Source organism: Oncorhynchus clarkii, chromosome 18, assembly GCF_045791955.1.
Source record: "Oncorhynchus clarkii lewisi isolate Uvic-CL-2024 chromosome 18, UVic_Ocla_1.0, whole genome shotgun sequence".
NCBI classification, from domain to species: domain Eukaryota; kingdom Metazoa; phylum Chordata; class Actinopteri; order Salmoniformes; family Salmonidae; genus Oncorhynchus; species Oncorhynchus clarkii.
The window spans coordinates 14,815,016-14,836,491 of record NC_092164.1 but is presented as its reverse complement, the minus strand read 5'-3'; the positions used below and the strand labels follow the sequence as shown (position 1 = coordinate 14,836,491).

General features: G+C 41.2%; 1 protein-coding gene across 2 annotated transcripts in view; it reads left to right on the top strand.

Annotated features, from left to right (window-relative positions):
* LOC139373053 (CD48 antigen-like) overlaps window positions 1-20,633 on the top strand; it is an 85,143-nt gene extending 64,510 nt beyond the window's left edge. Inside the window, exons 1-7 of one of the 2 annotated variants that reach the window (XM_071113087.1) lie at window positions 5,269-5,464; window positions 11,540-11,824; window positions 12,953-13,204; window positions 13,354-13,422; window positions 15,840-15,863; window positions 16,002-16,070; window positions 20,564-20,633. In XM_071113087.1, coding sequence (XP_070969188.1) covers window positions 5,398-5,464; window positions 11,540-11,824; window positions 12,953-13,204; window positions 13,354-13,422; window positions 15,840-15,863; window positions 16,002-16,070; window positions 20,564-20,604 — 807 coding nt within the window. In that variant the 5' untranslated portion in view covers window positions 5,269-5,397 and the 3' untranslated portion in view covers window positions 20,605-20,633. Of the gene's footprint in view, window positions 1-5,268; window positions 5,465-11,539; window positions 11,825-12,952; window positions 13,205-13,353; window positions 13,423-15,839; window positions 15,864-16,001; window positions 16,071-20,563 lie in introns of those variants that run through there. The other variant, XM_071113088.1, reaches the window with a different exon arrangement.
* The last annotated feature ends 843 nt before the right edge of the window (window positions 20,634-21,476 follow it).

The window sequence follows — 21,476 nt, the reverse complement described above, 5'->3', positions numbered from 1 at the left end:
TAACCATAACAAGGTGACTGGGAATATGGCTGAATACAAACAATGTAACTATTCCCTCTGGAAAGGCAATCAAACAGGCAAAACATCAGTAGAGAGACAAAGTGGAGTAGCAATTCAATGGCTCAGACACAAGATGTATGTGGCAGGGTCTACAGACAATCGTGGACTACAAAAAGAAAACCAGCCACATTGTCCAGCCAACGTCTTGCTACCGGATAAGCTAAACACCTTCTTCGCTCTCTTTGAAGGTAACACAGTGCCACCAACGCAGCTCGCTACCAAGGACTGTGGGCTCTCCGTGACCGACGTGAGTAAGACATTTAAGCGTGTTAACTCTCGCAAGGCGGCGGGCCCAGACGGCATCCCTAGCCGCGTCCTCAGAGCATGCGCAGACCAGCTGGCTGGTGTGTTTATGGACATATTCAATCTCTCCCTATCCCAGTCTGCTGTCCCTACATGCTTCAGGATGGCCACCATTGTTCCTGTACCCAAGAAAGTGAAGTTAACTGAACTAAATGACTTCTGTCATCATTAAGTGCTTTGAGAGACTAGTCAAGGATCATATCATCTCCACTTTACCTGTCTCCCTAGACCCACTTCAATTTGCTTATCGCCACAATAGATCCACAGACGATGCAATCGCCATCACACTGCACACTGCCCTATCCCATCTAGACAAAAGGAATAACTATGTAAGAATTCTGTTCATTGACTATATCTCAGCATTCAACACCATAGTACCCTCCAAGCTCATCATTAAGCTTGAGGCCCTGGTTCTGAACCCCGCCCTGTGCAACTGGGTCCTGGACTTCCTGACGGGCTGCCCCCAGGTGGTGAAGGTAGGAAACAACCCCTCCACTTGGCTGATCCTCAACATGGGGCCCCACAAGGGTACGTGCTCCGCCCCTCTGTACTCCCTGTTCACCCATGACTGCGTGGCCATGCACGCCTCCAACTCAGTCATCAAGTTTGCAGATGACACAACAGTAGTGGGCTTGATTACCAACAATGACGAGACTGCCTACAGAGAGGAGGTGAAGGCTCTGGGAGTCTGGTGCCAGGAAAATAACATCTCACTAAGCGTCACCAAAACAAATTAGATGATCGTGGACTTCAGGAAACAGCAGAGGGAGCACCCCTTATCCACATCGATGGGACTGCCGTGGAGAAGGTGGAAAGCTTCTCAGCGTACACATCACTGACAAACTGAAATGGTCCACCCACACAGACAGCGTGGTGAAGAAGGTGCAACAGTGCCTCTTCAACCTCAGGAGGCTGAAGAAATTTGGCTTGGCACCTAAAACCCTCACAAACTTTTACAGATGCACAACTGAGACTTTCCTGTCAGGCTTATCACCACTCGGTACGGCAACTGCACCGCCCGCCACCGCAGGGCTCTCAAGAGGGTTGAGCGGACCGCACCACGTATCACCGGGGGCAAACTACCTGCCCTCCAGGACACAAACAGCACCTGATGTCACAGGACAGACAAAAAGATCATCAAGGACCTCAACCACCCGAGCCACTGCCTGATCACCCCGCTATCATCCAGAAGACGAGGTCGGTACAGGCACATCAAATAGCCATCGCTAGCACATAGAGGATGCTGCCTATATTCATAAACTTGTAACCACTGGCCACTTTAATAAATGGAACTCTAGTCACTTTAATAATGTTTACATATCTTGCATTACTCATCTCTTATGTATATACTGTATTCTATATTATTCTACTTTATCTTAGTCTATGCCGCTCTGACATTGCTCATCCATTTATATATTCTAATTACGTTCCTTTTCTTAGATTTGTGTGTATTAGTATATGTTGTGAAATTGTTAGACATTACTTGTTAGATATTACTGCACTGTAATACACCCGCAATAACATCTGCTAAACACATGTATGTGACCAATAAAATGTGATTTGATTTTAAATCCAACATATTGTTTGCAATCGAGTGGCTCAACAGGCAAGTTTAAGTTTTACATTCACTTTTACATCATGTCATGTCTGCTAGGTAGGCAGGCTAAAGACAGCCAGAGTGAGTCAACATACTACGCGACTGTTTTGTCTGTAGCTGCAAACAAACCAACAAAATGACTTCTAAGAAAAGGCTCACTTTTGAGCGTCTTTTTCACGGAATCGATACTCTGCGCAGTTTCATCAAGTAGGTTATTCTGTTGCACAGGCTGTTGTCTGGGTGGCGTGAAACTTTTATTTTAAAGATGCACTCGTGTTTATTACAAGATACTGGTCTGTTATGTGTACTGATTACAAACAAGGATATCACAAGTCAATAAAACATAATGTTACCAAACTGATAGTAAATAATAAGCCATGTTCGCACAAGTAAGTTACGTTTTCAGTATCGACCGCACCCCATAACTAGAATATGAGACTGCAGGCCTATTTGCAGGTCCATAACATTATGGTAACTTTTTGCTGTGCGTGTGTGTGGCTTTACCATAAGAAGTAGGGAGTTTCCAGGGTTGGGTAGCTTACATGTAATCAGTTACTCCCCAACCCTTGGGGTTTCTACCAGGTGTTTCCAGGGTTGGGTAGGTTACATGTAGTCAGTTACTCCCCAACCCTTGGGGTTTCTACCTCTACCCCCCAATGATAACATATTATTGGCCTATTGTATTGGCAAGGAGAGAGATTTTAACAGCTGAAATTGTACGTGGTAACCCACACTTCTCCCCTTTATTTTGGCATCAGTTTATTTTTAGGGCTATACATAAACCACACATAGCATAATTCCCACATACATGTAAACTGACAACTGTTATTGTGGTTAATATGTACAGTTGAAGTCGGAAGTTTACATTTAAACTCAGTTTTTCACAATTCCTGACATTTAATCTTAGTAAAAATTCCCTGTCTTAGGTCAGTTAGGATCACCACTTTATTTCGAGAATGTGAAATGTCAGAATAATAGTAGCGAGAATTATTTATTTAAGCTTTTATTTCTTTCATCACATTCCCAGCGGTCAGAAGTTTACATACACTCAATTAGTATTTGGTAGCATTGTCTTTAAATTGTTTAACTTGGGTCAAAGCTTTCGGGTAGCCTTCCACAAGCTTTCCACAATATGTTGGGTGAATTTTGGCCCATTCCTCCTGACAGAGCTGGTGGACTGAGTCAGGTTTGTAAGGCCTCCTTGCTCACACACGCATTTTCGGGTATGAAAAAACATTTATTTGTACTGCTCTAATTACATTGGTAACCAGTTTATAATAGAAATAATTAACCTCGGGTTTGCGTTGCGTCGTGCATAAGAACAGTCCATAGTCATGGTATACTAGCCATAGACCACACCTCCTTGGGCCTTATGTCGTTCTGCCCCTGAGCAAGGCAGCTTACCCACTGTTCCCCGGACGCCGAACATGTGGATGTCGATTAAATGCGGAAGACACATTTCAGTTGAATGTATTCAGTTGTACAACTGACTAGGTATCCCCCTTTCCCATTTACCCCTTTTTTGTTAAGTATAACCAGATTACCCACACCAGCAAGGCTGTGATAACCAGAGAGAGTGAGGAAGAGAAGAAGCCGTTACTAGATGAGGCAGGATCTACTGATAACACAGGTGATGTTGTGAGTAACAGCCACCTCAAACAAAATGATCAGAATCAGGGCCGGAATTCCAATGCCTTCCAGCATAGATCTCAAGTGAGGACACTGACTAAGGAATAATGGAAAGAGAGAGGGAAGTGAAGGAAGAGAGTAAGGGAGGGGAGGAGTCTATGTCACTGGCTCATCTGACCCCCTCCAAAGCCCAGAGATGGATACCAGAGATGGATACAGCCTGAAGCACAATCAGGATACACTGTGGGGGACAGAGGATTATGGGAATGGATCTGACCAGGAGTCACGTAAGGCAATGGTCTGAGATTATGATGCAGAGACAGGGGGAGATGAAGAGAACGAGGGAAGACGAGATGGAGAGGGGGAGGGAGAGGGTAGAAGAGATGGAGAGGGGAAGGAAGAGAACACAGGATGAAGGGAAGGAAGAGGAGGAATCCAGCAGAGCCACACTCAACAGCCAGACTGACGGTCAGAGGTCTCCACCAACCCCTCAGAGAAAGAACAAATATGGAGCGTCAGAGATAGAGGTGAAAGAAACTAACTCCTCCCAAACAAACACCCCCATCCTGAATTCCCATACATCAAGACCCAAGGAATACCCTGATCTATAAGACAATATCATGGCTATCAGATGGGTGTAGAACAAGTAAGCGTAGTGAAGACAATGGAAACCCAGAGGAGCAGTGGTCAGGTGGACAGAGAGGGAGGAACACCTGGCCTATCAGGTCTGGGGAGACCCACTAACTCAGTGTCTGAAAGTACAGACACTCCTGATAGAAGCAGTCCAGGATTGTCAGCTGGTCTCAGAGCCACAGCATGTAGGTACAATATCTACTCCAGTAAACTACAGTTCAGGTGCACCTTCCAGAGCAGTAGACATGAGCTCAGATACAATTTGTACATTAATAGAGAGTAGCTCAGATACCCTGTCTACTTCACAGGGAAGTATAGCTAAATCCTCTGTACCAACAGAGACCAGACCAGTACAGCTACAGCCTCTGTACCAGAAGAAGCCAGTTGAAAAGCACTTTTTGAATATATAGTTTGTTTGATAAATATTTTGATTCTGTACAGGGAAGGTTTGTTTCTCTCCAGTAAACTCATCTCTCCTTTTCTATCTATTTTGGGTTATTATGTATCATGTAATTATCCTGTATGTGCTGTCATGTTTAGCCTAGGCTACTATGATTTTTATGAACTCTGAATAATGTGAATTATAATTAAATCTTGATCCATGCAACAAGATGGCAAATGTATTATTTCATAAGAAAATATTTCATTGTGTGACTGTTTTAGTGTGCATGCCTCATACAGTAGGCTCAGTGGACAGGAGGAAAATTAAATGAACTATAGTTATTAAGTTACCTTTGAATATTACAATATTACCAACTTTGGTTACATTATAGCACAGTGATCCTATCAATTCTAAATGATATATATAATTCTGTACATTGTAGCCAATTATACACACAGGGAGGCGCCAGAGACCAGGTATGTATGGGCAAGGATTATTCCAGACGTTATTATATCATGCAAAAGTTATTATAGCATATCAACATAATACAATGTGTTGGTATACAGTGTGATTGTATTTCAGCTATTAAACATGATTTACAAATCAAATGGAACGTTATTTTCAACCAAGTGGTCATGACTTCAGAGGAAGGCAGAGGGAGGAACTAAAATCCACATTTTACTTTCACTTTCACAGCCTCGGTAGGCAAGGCTATGAACCACATAGTGTTTTAGCATATCTCATTTGAACTTACTTTTATTTACTATAGAAATAAACGAACGAACTAACAAAGATGTCCAAACTTAAGCTTATCCGATTGTGCTTCTGGTTTTATCTGGTGCGAACGGTGGTCTCCGAAGGTAAGTTGAACCGACTGAACCAAACGTAGCGTTTGGCCTACCTAATATTTGTTAGGCTACTTGTTTGCTATTGTGTGCTAGTTGTATGGCCTAGCCTACAACATCACATACTAAACGTGCCTTGTGAACACCGCGCTGCAGCCGCCGAGTGGGATTCATATCAAAGAAAATAAGGAACATGGCAATCTGAAATCATAAACGACATTATGGAGTGATGGCCTAAACACACTCTTCCTATTGAATAATGGTTTTAAACGACGTCTGTGTGGGTTACGTTACGGACCGCACCCTTCATATTCCGTTTAGCTACACACAGAGCCAACTTCAGGAAGTGATCAGATGTTGAATCCTGGCCTAACCAAGGCTAAAACCTACAGACGGGTCTGCGTGATCATGGCAGGACCTGCGTTATGGGCGAGCCTTAGGGGGGCCCATCCAAATAAAATATAGAAATATTGATCATTTATTTGACTGAGACGCACTCCGACAGTAAGACCCATCAATCTCAGATAAAGAACCCGAGCGAGCGAAACAGTGCTCCTCTGTCTCTGTATGTGTAGACAATGTATCTGATTCTGTCTGGACCAAAAGAGTATGGCATGTTATACTATTTCTGTCCAGACCGCATCAGATCCAGAGGCCAGATAAAGGAGGCTGGCTTCCCCTAAAGTATTTGGGATGCCAAGGCAGCAGCTACTCTTCCTGGGGTCCAAACACATTAAGTGTACTTACATTACACACAAAACAAAGATAAAACAGTACATCATATGACATTATTACACCACTACACATCTACAATACAACATGTATAATACCACCATACAACAATATTACAATGTACATCTGTGTAGAGTGTGTGTGCTAACATTTGTGCGTGTATGTGTGTGTCTACCTGTGTGTGTGTCTCTTCACAGTACCTGCTGTTCCATAAGGTGTATTTTTATCTGGTTTTTATAATCTGATTCTACTGCTTGTATCAGTTACCTGATGTGGAATAGAGTTCCATGTAGTCATGGCTCTATGTAGTACTGTGCGCCTCCCATAGTCTGTTCTGGATTAGGGGATTGTGAAGAGACCTCTGGTGGCATGTCTTGTGTGGAATGCATGGGTGTCTGAGCTGTGAGCTAGTAGTTTAAACAGACAGCTCAGTGCATTCAGATTGTCAACACTTCTTACAAAAACAAGCATTGATGAAGTCAATCTCCTCCACTTTCAGCCATGAGAGATTGACATGCATATCATTAATGTTAGCTCTCCGTGTACATTTAAGGGCCAGCCGTGCTTAAACTTTCATGCAGATAGGTAGAAACGGTAAGATAAGTTGTAAGCTTCCCCAAACTTGAAACCCACGAGCTGCCTATGAGCTTCACTATAACACCTTGTAAAAAAATTGTGAGCGCGCAAGCCGTGTCCACCTATGGATATCAAAGGCCCATTCAACTGGTTAGTTCTGCACGCACGCTCCCTCAACATTATCAGGACAGAGAAACTACACATGCTCATTGCTCACATGGAGGACTGAAAACAAAAGAAAATAAAAAAAATTACAACTCCTAAATGACGGTTATTAAATGAACCTACATTTGTTTCTCACAAGTGTAGTAGGTTGTGAACTCTGCAAACAATGTTTCCAGTCCAAAAATGATGACGGTAAATGAATGGAATGCTTGCATTAACAGTAATTCATGTAACCAAATGACAGTGATGAATGGTGTATTTAGGCCTACTGGTTACATTCAGAAAGTATTCAGACCTCTTTTTACACATTTTGTTACGTTACAGATTTATTCTTAAATGCATGAAATAAAAAATGTTCCTCATATATCTGCACACAATACCCCATAATGACAAACTGAAAACAGGTTTTTAGAAATCTTTGCAAATTTATTACAAATTAAAAACAGAAATACGTTATTTAGAGGGATTGGGTTAATTAGACTACAGATGAAATAAATGATGATGAACTTCACAGGGTGGTGAAAGTGCAAGGTTATGAGTTTGATGCTCCTTTCCATTAAATATTGACATTCTTATTTTGGTGACATGACGATCGATGCTTTGTGGCCATTTGACAAATAAAAATAATAATTGCTCTCATCTATAATAATGTCATAATGTAGATAGTTTACCCCCACTGTAGCTGTTGGCTAGAGCGCATGTGCCAAGACCAGATTGGGCACATTTACTATGTAACACAACAGTCTATAATACAGTCTATATAACGCACCAGTCTATATAATGCAACAGTCAATATAACACAGCAGTCTATATAATGCAGCAGTCTATTTAACACATCAGTCTACTCTATATAACACAACAGACAACAGTCTATATAGTGCACAACAGTCTATATAACACTGCAGTCTCTATAACACAACAGTCTATATAATATAGTCTATATAACACACAGCAGTCTATATAATGCACAACAGTCTATATAATACAGTTTATATAACACACAACAGTCTATATAACACAAGTCTATATAGCGCAACAGTCTATATAGCGCACAACAGTCTATATAACGCACAACAGTCTATATAACACAACAGTCTATATAACACAACAGTCTGTATAACACACAACAGTCTATATAATACAGTTTATATAACACACAGCAGTCTATATAGCGCAACAGTCTATATAACGCACAACAGTCTATATAACGCACAACAGTCTATATAACACACAACAGTCTATTTAACACAACAGTCTATATAACACAACAGTCTGTAAAACACACAACAGTCTATATAACACAAGTCTATATAACGCACAACAGTCTATATAACACAACAGTCTGTATAACACACAACAGTCTATATAACACAACAGTCTATATAACACAACAGTCTATATAACACAACAGTCTGTATAACACACAACAGTCTATATAATACAGTTTATATAACACACAACAGTCTATATAGCGCAACAGTCTATATAACGCACAACAGTCTATATAACGCACAACAGTCTATATAACGCACAACAGTCAATATAACACAACAGTCTATATAACACAACAGTCTGTATAACACACAACAGTCTATATAACACAAGAGTCTATATAACGCACAACAGTCTATATAACACAACAGTCTGTATAACACACAACAGTCTATATAACACAAGAGTCTATATAACGCACAACAGTCTATATAACACAAAAGTCTATATAACGCACAACAGTCTATATAACACAACAGTCTGTATAACACACAACAGTCTATATAACTCAACAGTCTATATAACGCACAACAGTCTGTATAATACAACAGTCTGTATAACACACAACAGTCTATATAACACAACAGTCTATATAACACAACAGTCTATATAACACAACAGTCTATATAACGCAGCAGGCTATATAACACCGCTGTCTATATAACAGATAAATGTCTATATAACATAGCAGTCTATAAAGCACAGTAGCCTGTAACAGAGATCTGCATCCTGCAGCACTAATTCCAAAAGGTTTTGGGACACTGTAAAGTCCATGGAGAATAAGAGCACCTCCTCCCAGCTGCCCACTGCACTGAGACTAGGAAACACTGTCACCACTGATAAATCCACGATAATCGAGAATTTCAATAAGCATTTCTCTACGGCTGGCCATGCTTTCCACCTGGCTACTTCAACCCCGGTCAACAGCTCTGCACCCCCCGCAGCCAACTCTTTTCTCTGTATATATCAATGATGTCGCTCTTGCTGCGGGTGATTCTCTGATCCACCTCTACGCAAACGACACCATTCTGTATACATCTGGCCCTTCTTTGGACACTGTTAACAAACCTCCAAACGAGCTTCAAATCCATACAACACTCCTTCCATGGCCTCCAACTGCTCTTAAATGCAAGTAAAATGAAATGCATGCTCTTCAACCGATTGCTGCCTGCACCCGACTGCCCGACTAGCATCACTACTCTGGACGGTTCTGACTTAGAATATGTGGACAACTATAAATACCTAGGGGTCTGGCTAGACTGTAAACTCTCCTTCCAGACTCACATTAAGCATCTCTAATCCAAAGTTAAATCTGGAATCGGCTTCCTATTTCGCAACAAAGCCTCCTTCACTCATGCTGCCAAACATACCCCCGTAAAACTGACTATCCTACCGATCCTTCACTTTGGCGATGTAATTTACAAAATAGCCTCCAACACTCTACTCAGCAAATTGGTTGCAGTCTATCACAGTGCCATCCGTTTTGTCACCAAAGCCCCATATGCTACCCACCACTGCGACCTGTATGCTCTCGTTGACTGGTCCTCGCTACATATTCGTTGCCAAACACATTGGCTCCAGGTCATCTATAAGTCTTTGCTAGGTAAAGCTCCACCTTATCTCAGCTCACTGGTCACCATAGCAACACCCACCCATAGCACGCACTCCAGCAGGTATATTTCACTGGTCACCCCCAAAGCCAACACCTACTTTGGCCACCTCTCCTTCCAGTTCTCTGCTGCCTATGACTGGAATGAATTGCAAAAATCACTGAAGTTGGAGACTTATATCTCCCTCACTAATTTTAAGTGTCAACTGTCAGAGCAGCTTACCGATCTCTGCAGCTGTACACAGCACATCTGTAAATAGCCCATCCAACCAACTACCTACCTCATCCCCATATTTGTTTTAGTTTTTCTGCTCTTTTGCACACCAGTATTTCTACTTGCACATCCTCATCTGCACATATATCGCTCCAGTGTAAATTTCTCAATTGTAATTAATTCGCCACTATTGGCCTATTTATTGCCTTACCTCCATACTTCATTTGCACACACTGTATACAGATTGTTCTATTGTGTTATTGACTGTACGTTTGTTTATCCTATGTGTAACTCTGTGTTGTTGATTTTTTTCACACTGCTTTGCTTTATCTTGGCCAGGTCGAAGTTGTAAATGGAACTTGTTTTCAACTGGCCTACCTGGTTAAATAGCTGAAAAAAAATATATATATATAACGTACAGCAGTCTATATAACACAACAGTCTATATAACACAGCAGTCTATATAACACAACAGTCTATATAACACAACAGTCTATATAACACAGCAGTCTATATAACACAACAGTCTATATAACACAGCAGTCTATATAACACAACAGTCTATATAACACAGCAGTCTATATAACACAGCAGTCTATATAACACAACAGTCTATATAACACAGCAGTCTATATAACACAGCAGTCTATATAACACAACAAACAGCAATCTTTATACCGCAACAGTCTATATACCGCAACAGTCTATATACCGCAACAGTCTGTATAACGCACAACAGTCTGTATAACGCACAACAGTCTGTATAACGCACAACAGTCTGTATAACGCACAACAGTCTATATAACACAACAGTCTATATAACACAGCAGTCTATATAACACAACAGTATATAACACAACAGTCTATATAATGTAGCAGTTTGTGACAAACGATCAGTATAGTTGAAAATGCTTTGGCACCCATTTAAACATGTATTTTTCATTTGGTACATGGGAATTTATCTGTAAAGTGAAAGGGAATGTGGATACCTAGTCAGTTGTACAACTGAATGTATTCAACTGAAATGTGTCTTCCGCATTTAACCCAACCCCTCTGAATCAGAGAGGTGTGGAGGGCTATGTACACTACCTCATCACTCAGACTTTTATCATCAAAAAGTCAGTCTGATGGAAACATATCTCTGAGGGGAAATGTGATTATTGTTTTATGCAGATTTTAGAACAATAGCATGAAAATCTGTCGCAGATTGGATGGAAACCTAGCTAGTGATATAATAGTGGACAGGGTGTAGACAAAGACTTTAATCTGTGGTGTAGTCTAGATACATTTCTGCTCCAGTGGTGGTGGTGGTGGGGGGGGGGGGCATACTAGTCACGGTGTTCAGACTACATAGACCAGATACACATCAGCACACAGAATTCTATACATAAAAAGTAAAGGTTGATAATAATGTCAGTTCAATGCCAATAGGGTTAGGACTACATGTTTATACCCTCACCATAATGTGTTACCCTGGATACATTGATACTCTGATACATGTATGAAATGTCTGCTTTCCTAGATCTTTATCATAAAGTGGGAGGTGAGCTCGTGTTGAAACCAGACAAGTTCACAGTGCCTGACTCCATCATAAGCATCATATGGAAGCATGGGAAGAACAAGGTGGCAGAGTGGGACCAGGGGTTTGGTGGTCTGGATATCTATGGTGCCTTCAAAAACCACACAACCCTGGACAATACTACTGGAGAGCTGAGAATCAGTGGCTTGAAGAAAACAGACAGTGGAGTTTATTCTGTGGAGTTCAACAGCAAACTGCTTCACAAGACATATACATTATCTGTTATCAGTAAGTGTTTCTGTGTATGTGTGTGTGTGTGTGTGTGTATGTGTGTGTGTGTGGTTGTGTAGAAACAGCAGGTTATGTATTTCAGTGCATCACAAGCATTTTCCTAATTGATTCCTGTTTCTTTCCTCTTTACAGAGGCAGTCCCCAAACCCACAATCACTTCTTCCTGTAACCCAGTCTATATAACACAACAGTCTATAACACAACAGTCTATATAACACAACAGTCTATATAACACAACAGTCTATAACACAACAGTCTATATAACACAACAGTCTATATAACACAACAGTCTATAACACAACAGTCTAGCATAACAGACAAGTCTATATAACAACAGTCTATAACACAACACACAACAGTCTATATAACAACAGTCTATATAACACAACTGTCTATATAACACAACAGTCTATATAACACAACAGTCTATATAACACAACAGTCTATATAACACAACAGTCTATAACACAACAGTCTATATAACACAACAGTCTATATAACACAACTGTCTATATAACACAACAGTCTATAACACAACACACAACAGTCTATAACACAACAGTCTATATAACATAACAGTCTATAACACAACACACAACAGTCTATATAACAACAGTCTATATAACACAACTGTCTATATAACACAACAGTCTATATAACACAACTGTCTATATAACACAACAGTCTATAACACAACACACAACAGTCTATAACACAACAGCCTATATAACACAACAGTCTATATAACACAACTGTCTATATAACACAACAGTCTATAACACAACAGTCTATATAACACAACAGTCTATATAACACAACAGTCTATATAACACAACTGTCTATATAACACAACAGTCTATAACACAACACACAACAGTCTATAACACAACAGTCTATATAACACAACAGTCTATATAACACAACTGTCTATATAACACAACAGTCTATAACACAACAGTCTATATAACACAACAGTCTATAACACAACAGACAACAGTCTATATAGCACAGCAGTCTATATAACGCAACAGTCGTGTTGCAGCCGTGTAGAAACAGCAGGTTATGTATTCCAGTGCCTCACAAGCTTTTTCCCACATGATTCCTGTTTCTTTCCTCTATTTACAGAGGCAGTCCCCAAACCCACCATCACTTCTTCCTGTAACCCAGACAAAACCTCCTGCACTCTGACCTGTGAGGTTGACACCACTGATGCTGAACCAGTCACCTACAGCTGGGAAGAGGGAGAGAGGGTGTCCAAGGTCTTAGACAAACAGCTAAGTGTCTCTAAATCAACCAATGGTATCAAGTACACCTGCAAGCTGAGTAATGCTGTTAGTTCGCAAGTCAGTGAGCCAGTTGGAGAGGTGTTTGGTCCAGGTGAGTGGACACTCAAGTGTGTTACAGTCTTATGTATTGATATGTTAGTAACACTGCTAGTGTTGTAGGACATTTTAAGTGTGGCAAAATGTTGAGTTCCTGATCAACTCCTGTCAAAAGTATCAATACAAAATGTGTTTTCATTTCAGAGCATTCCAGTATCGGTGCTGTTGTTGCTTTGGTTGTCGTTGCCATTGTAGCGTTTGCTGTCATAATAGGTAAGAGCAGCACATCTATAGTAACAGATCACTGTACATAGTTGTGAATCACAGATTGACATAACAGCACCAACAACAGTGAGCTATACCCCCTGAAGGGGATACCTGTTCTACCTGTTATTACAGTACTGTTCAGGCTACTGTTACAGTCAAGACAAGGGGTTAGATGCACCACCTGCTGTAGGGAACAGTCTTCATAATGTGTCTCAGGGAGGCACCAATTTGGACCCCGCATAGTATGGATTAGTCTAGCCTGAATGAATCAGCAAAAAGGAATGGTAATTACTGTGTTAACCTAAACATATGAAGACATAGCCACAGTCAACATACTATACAACTGTTGTTACAAACATGACTTTAAAGAAAAGGCTCACAGTGCCTCTCTGAAGACGACATGGGTGATGAAACCACGGAAAGCCATTTATTTCCAATGGAAGAGAAGCAAAGTGTGTGGGGGACAGTTGGTAGCATGGACGAGGGTTGTGAACAGGGCGGAACCAAAGTTGGGGAAAGCTGAACTTTATGGAAATACTTCCCACCATCGCGGCGCACTTGAAGTACATCACAAATCAATAAAACATAATGTTAGAAAACTGCTAATAATAAGTCATGGGTAGAATCTGAATTATTTACTCCTTGCATCTTCTCTCCTCGCTTCCTTCTCAAAACCTATTGGAGGAGAAGGTCAGAGGGGAGGGACCTCTGTCTTTCTCATCCAATGTGTTTTGAGAAGTAGGAGAGAGGATGCAAGGAGTATGCCTTTGATATTCTCCCTTAGTTGCACAAGAATGCTACATGTTCGATACCATATCAACCATCCACTATAACTGTAATATGTGACGGTGCATAAGGCCTATCTGCAGGTCCATAACATGATGATTCATTTTAGCTGTGTGTGTGTGTGTGTTTGGCTTTACCATAAGAATTGTGGTGTTTCCCTGGTTGGGTAGGTTACATGTAATCAGTCACCCCTAACCCTGGGGATTTCCATTGGGTATAGCGGGATCTAGCAGTCACTCAAGAACAATCATTTAAAGTATACAAAAAAGTAGACAAAAATCATTGGCATGGCTCTGAGAGCAGCTGCCAGCATGGTGCATTTTCTTTCACTTTTAGAAAGTAGAGAACAGAGAGTGACAGTTTGTTTTGCCGGTCAGCAGTTTAGGCTGGTCACCGATTGCTTTGAATTTGATGTCAGGATTTGAACTCGGCCTTGTAAACCTTGTAATCTGATATCCAGGGAATTGGGAGGTGGTGGAGTCCTCCTTTTTGGTGACCCTTCAAAACCAAAAGCTATTTTTTTGCTATTAAAATATAGGTTGTGGTAGCTGTAGCCTAATTGCTATCTTCATTCATTCGGCACAGGAGGTTAGTGCCATTTTGGTTTAATGTGTTTTCATAAAAATAAACACAACTGAACAACTTCCCCAAAATAAATGTCCTGTTTGTTTTATATAAGCTAGGCTACTTATGGTTTTTAGTCTGTTCGTGTTCTCTTCTCCTTTGTCGTTGAAGACACTATCATGAGTTCCCACCAACATTGTCTTGTGCTCTTCCCACTTTCTACAAAGACTGTTGGTGGGAGGTCATTATAGATCTACACTGTGTGCTCCGTTCCACAAGGATGGCTATAGTCTAGGGGGTCGGCAACCTTTTTCATCTGGAGTGCCAATTTACAGTTATTCCTACCATTTCTAAAGTTCTGCGTGTCAGTTATTATTTTCATATGCGCATTGTAGGCTACCTAATCATGCCCAAAAAATGTCCAACTGCCCACAAACTAAATCATGATATAGCTGTCGACTAGACAGAGGCGCTGTCCATTCAGCACCACGCCACGGAGCTCCACTATGCCTACCTGTACCGAGGAGCTGTCCATTCAGCACCACGCCACGGAGCTCCACAATGCCTACCTGTACAGAGGCACTGTCCATTCAGCACCACGCCACGGAGCTCCACTATGCAGTGCTGAGTCACGGACGCAGCCTTAGGTTCCCTTAAAAAAGCATGTGTAGATTTTGTGATTTTTGAAATTCGTTTAGGTTTTTTTGTCTTCATGCGTCCTTGTCGATTGTAGGCCTTAGTATGTCATTTGATGTATGGCTTTTATTTCAATGCATGTGTAGTATTTATCTATCATAGTTTGCATTCGTCGTCGGCTGTTTTATGCACTGGTTACTTTCACATTGAAGTCGGCCTGGTGCAGGTACTGTACGCATGCTCTCAGAAATAATGTATCCTTATTGCAGCTTAAGCATGTAAATGTGGGTGAAGTCACACTCAACAGCTGACAGAATGGTTAAAACACAGACTTGTACTTTAAGAGGGGTTATTTCTCACTCTGTTAAACATGACACATAAGCTACTGAACCATGGGTCAACATGGAAAATAAAATGTGTATATTTGTACTCCTCAGGATTGGTGTGGAAGAAAAAGACAGGTAGGATGATTCTGTCTCTTCCTGTCTCAATTATTCATACTCACTACTTCACAGAACATTTGGATTCCAGTGAAAACAAAGAACTATTTGAATGAACATGTTATTGTCTTACATTTTTGAGTTTCTATTTCATTTCAGAATATCCCCAAGACACCTGGATCGACTTTTTGAGAATGTATTGTGGTGGAATTTATGGTAGAATTTGTGGTAAGTGTTACTTACCTTAACTTGACTCTGATCCATATGCAACCTGCTGACAGGGTCCCCAAAGTAATACAAACACAACATTATTCATGTACTGTACTATATTCACAACCTTCCATGCACTACACACATGCTTCCTCACACCACAAGACAGTAGTGTTGTATTTGTCCCATTCCAGAAAACTTTTAATCTATGTGTGTGTGAGAGAGAGAGAGAGAGAGAGTCCACAGCAGTAATCCCACAACCCATAATATTTCCATGTTTTCTCTTATGCAAATACCTCCTAAATTCAAGGAACCTATTCTACTCTGTTTACAGTAAACAATGGATGGTGTAACTTTACAGGGGATGCAGGCAACAATCAGAATACTGTTGCCCTGGATACTGTTTATCACACTGTAGGGGATGTTCAGGTCACCAACCTTGGAGCTTCAGGGGTTCACTCTGGGGTTGCCATGGATACAGTTTACAGCGTTGTAGGAGAGAAGTCTTGTAGAGATTACTCCATGAATCAGAATAATAACAATCAGCCCACTAAACACAGGTAGTAACACTAACACACCTTTTACATGGTACCTCTATAGGGATATTTTGGCCATGCAGATATGTGGTGATGTTGTCAGAAATGTGTTTCTCATATTATTAGTGGTGACATTTATTTGAAGAACATGTTTTAGTGACGTCTACATACAGTATGAGAAGGTGATTATTAATGTGAGTTTAAAGTTAGCAGTGTGTGGACTAGCATATATTGAATGTGAATGATGCAGTTGGAATCTGCAAGGAAAATGTTAAATGTAAATGATGTACTTGTGATGAGTATTTGAAATAACCTGCTTGGTTTTGGTTTATCTTGACATCTTTGCATTTTTGCCCTGCAAAATGTCACCCATAGAGGTAACACTGTGGATAAAGATTGTCACTGTCACCCCTTGCTAGTTTGTACTGTTGAAAAGCCTATTATTTCGCAATCTTCTGCTCTGTTTGATTTACTCCATGGTTGTCATTCAGGAGGTTTTCAGTTCTGACAACTGTTTCCATGTTGTTTTGTTTGATATGACTGTTACCACTTTAGAGATGTGGATTGTTTCAGAACGTCTCAAGACCTTTGCAGGTTTTGTGTCTTTAAGAACTTACAGTATTTATCTACTGCAGGGGTAGGTAACCCTGGTCCTAGAGGGTCGCAGGCACAATATGTTTTTGATTTAACTGACCTAGAAGACCAGGTGTGTTGAATTTAGGCAATCACTAAACTGATCAATTAGCTCAGTTGGTCTGGTGTGGTGCCTAGTTGGAACAAAGTCCTGCAGTTCCTACTTTACTGACATTATTGTCCCCATGGGGAAATGTTGTTGCAGTGTCATGTACATGTTTAAAGTGGCTTGGGTCCAAAATGATTTTGTGCCTTGTGGAGGAGACCTTAAGGATCTCATCCAGGACTGTCTGTGTGACTCCAAGTACCTTGCTTGTTGTGGTGATAATCCTTCTCAGCATATTTCTCTGGCTGACAGTGGCATTGCCAAATCAACAAACAATACATTGTCAGTATATAGTAAAGTCAACATTAAAAGATCCCAGCTTTTTGAGAAAGTACAGTCTCTGTTGACTCTTTTTGTAGATCAGGTCTGTACATTTACTCCACTGAAGCTTATTGTCCAAGAGGACACCATGATATTTGTATTCCTCTACAATCTCTATATTCTGACCTCTGAAAGATGTTGCAGAGGTTGGTGTTATACGCTTCCTGAAGTCTATGAACATCTCTTTGGTCTTGTTGGTATTGAGGACCAAGTGTGATTCATCACACCACTCTACAAAGGACCGGGCCATGTTGTTCCTCGTCATCATGCAATAGTACAACTATAGTACAACTATTAGTATTGGAATTAGTGGGGACAAAACACATCCCTGAGGAGAGTCTCTGTTGATGGTGCGTATGTCCCACATGTGGGGACCTACTTTGATCCGCTGTGACCTCTGGCTCAGGAAGTCCAACAGCCACAAAATTAGCCCCCCATCTTAGGAGAATTCCCGAATGAGTCTCTGTGACAGAATGTAAGGCTGGATTGTGTTGAAAACAGAAGAAGAGTCAACAAATAAAACTCTGACAGGGGATTTGGCACCCTCTAGATGTCTATAGACTATGTTGAGAAGATTAAGAATGGCATCATCAACTCCTCTGCTGGGCTGATAGGCAAACTGAAATGGGTCGAGGAGTTTCTCGGTGGCGCGGAGAATGACTTTTCACAATTTTCTCAAATCATTTCATTACTAAGGATGTCAAGGCGACATTGCGGTAGTCATTCAGCACAGAGGGATTAGATGTGTAGCTGCTCGACCGAGGAATAGAAAATGTAAAAACACCAGCCAATTGTTCAGCCCAGTGCTTTAACACATGCCCAGTTATTTTGTCTGGGCTTTAGTGAGTTACATCCAGGAACAACTTCACAACATCAGCCTGTTTAACAACAACCCTCTCAAACATTCGTAATGATGCTTCCATTTGTTTTATGTCCGACACAAGGTCGTCAGATTCAAATCTTGAGAAGAAAGCATCCAGTTCATTAGCCATGTTCTGGCCCTCATGTCTCCCAAGCTCAGCATTGTTTTTTCTTTTTCCCCTGCCTGTGTGGAGGGCACTTGCCATGGATTTAATCCCTTGCCAGGCCACCCTTGAGTTTCCTGAGGAGAGGGTGCTCTCCACCCTTTCCTTTATGCCTCCTTGTCCACCAGTATCTGTCTTTTGATCTCATGTTGTACGTCTCTTAAAGCCTGTCTATTACCCTCCTCATAAACTGCCTTCTTCCCATTAAGTAGTAATTTTAGATGTTTTGATACCCAAGGCCTTATTGTTAGGGAAGATTTTACACAACTGACTCAACACAGACGTTCACATAGTCTGAAACGACACCTGTGAGTTCATCAAGATCAGAGCTGCTGTCCTCGTACCTCCCACATAGTACAGTCAAAACACCCTTGGAGACGAGTGACACTATTGTCGTTCCAGATGTGGACAGTTTTAACTCTAGGTTTCTCCCTCAGTAGGTTGGACAGAGGTAGACATGAAGATGGTCTGATGTCCCCAGGGGAGGTCTGGTGGTGGCAGAGAAAGCATTTATTGTCCCAGAGCACAAATCAAGAGTCTTATTTTTTCTAGTGTGACATTTCACATACTGGTGGTACGTGAACAGGACCTAGTGCAAAGTACAGTTGTTAAAATCCCCTAAAATAAATGTGGGTGCGTCGGGGGAGATGGATTCCAGTTTCTGTGACAGATTATGAATAATCTCTGATGCTTTTGTTACATTAGCTTTTGGTTGAATGTACACAATGGTAACAAACAATTGGGGGAACTCACAGGGCAGATAGTAGGGTCACAGTGACACAGAAGCAGTTCAATGTCGGGGGTACGGAGTCTCTCTCTTACCAGTATCGATTTACACCACTGGTCCCTGACAAGCAGGCAGACTCCCCCACCGTGATGTTTCCCTGTGACGGTCAGATCACGGTCCACTCTGACCAGTGTGAAGCCACTTCCCTGTCTGGTACTCTGTCATCCAAACAAGTCTCAGTAAACGCCAACAAACAGGCCTCCCGGTATTCGTGTTGGAAGCGCAGAGTCGTTGACAACTCATCCTCTTTCCCCTCAGTGACTGGGCATTGATCAGCAAAGTGGTGGGTAAGAGAGCTGGTGTCTGATTCCCCCGAGTTTTCCACATTTGCGTTTGGGTTTGTAATCCTCTCGCAGACATCAGGGATTAGATGGGCCATTTGGATATCCATCGTGTTTGAGTTGCATTGTAGTAGAAACTTTTTGCGGATTCCGCTGCCAGCAGCGTTTTCATAATTTGGTCCGTTTGTAGTGGGTATGTACACGATCAACAAGATCAGTCCCAACACATCACCACTGTAAAACCATCGTTGACAGATGGTTTACAAACCAAGTGTACAAATTAAAAACATAAAATAACGCCACACCAAACGTCACACACACTCCTCATTAAGTATGTAGAATGATATAGCTGTCTACGAGACAGAGGTGCTGTCCATTCAGCACCATGGAGCTCAACTATGCCTACCTGTACCAAGGAGCTGTCCATTCAGCACCATGGAGCTCAACTATGCCTACCTGTACCAAGGAGCTGTCCATTCAGCACCATGGAGCTCAACTATGCCTACCCGTACCGGTTTGGTTGTTTCAGTTAAAGCCAGGGATGGAAACAACCAAACCACAGGCATAGATGCTCATCTTCATAGCTCAGAATATCACAAGAACATACATTGATTGCTATTTTATTTTAATTCTGTTAATTACTTTAAATATGAAGTCGCTGTTTAAGTCAATGACACTTGATGGTAAGACGGTGTCATTCGACTGGAATTCTGCCACTTAGCATCCTTTTCATTGTCATCCAGAAGTGAACACAACAAATACTAATGTGATCTGTGTATGAGAATGCTAAACTCAACTTTTCTCCTCTTCTCTTCTTCTCAGCTAAAGGCACCGATGGAGTCCAGCCAGAACAAGGCAAGTAATCCAGTTAATTTAAGACTGTATAAAGCAGAAGTAACTTCTTTAAGTAGCATTTGGTGCCGTAGGAGAGAGGCTGTAGTTGATGTTTTCCTTCTGTGTGATTCTGCAGAGGTTACTTTTCCTCTAATGCCATCACCAGAAATCTGTTTTAACTCAATTAGGGACCTTTACTCACGTGTGTGTGTGTGTGTGTGTGTGTGTGTGGTGTGGTGTGTGTGTGTGTGTGTGTGTGTGTGTGTGTGTGTGTGTGTGTGTGTGTGTGTATGTATGAAACTTAAGTGGACAGTTTACCCGGTAACAGAGTGCTCTGGCGGTTACAATACACTCAAGACATATTTGTCCCACATGAGTTGATTCCTGTAACTTACTGATTCTTAAATATACTGAAAAAATATATACATGCAACAATTTCAACGATTTTACTGAGTTTCAGTTCATATAAGGAAATCATTCATCACTGGGGAGCCAGGCCCAGCCAATCAGAATGAATTTTTCTATACAAAAAGGCTTTATTACAGACACAAATCAAGTTTAACCTCTCTAGGGTACGTGGGACGGTAGCGTCCCACCTGGCCAACATCCAGTGAAATTGCAGAGCGCGTAATTCAAAAATACTCAATTCAAATATTTAACATTCTTCAAAATATATGTTATACATGAAAATAAAGCTTAACTTCTTGTTAATCCAGCCGCTGTGTCAGATTTTAAAAAGGCTTTACGGCGAAAGCATACCATGCGATTATCTGAGGACAGCGCCCAGCACACAAAACATTACATACAGTTACCAGCCAAGTAGATTAGTCAGAAATAGCAATACAATTTATAACTTACCTTTGATGATCTTCATATGGTTGCGCTCACAAGACTCCCAGTT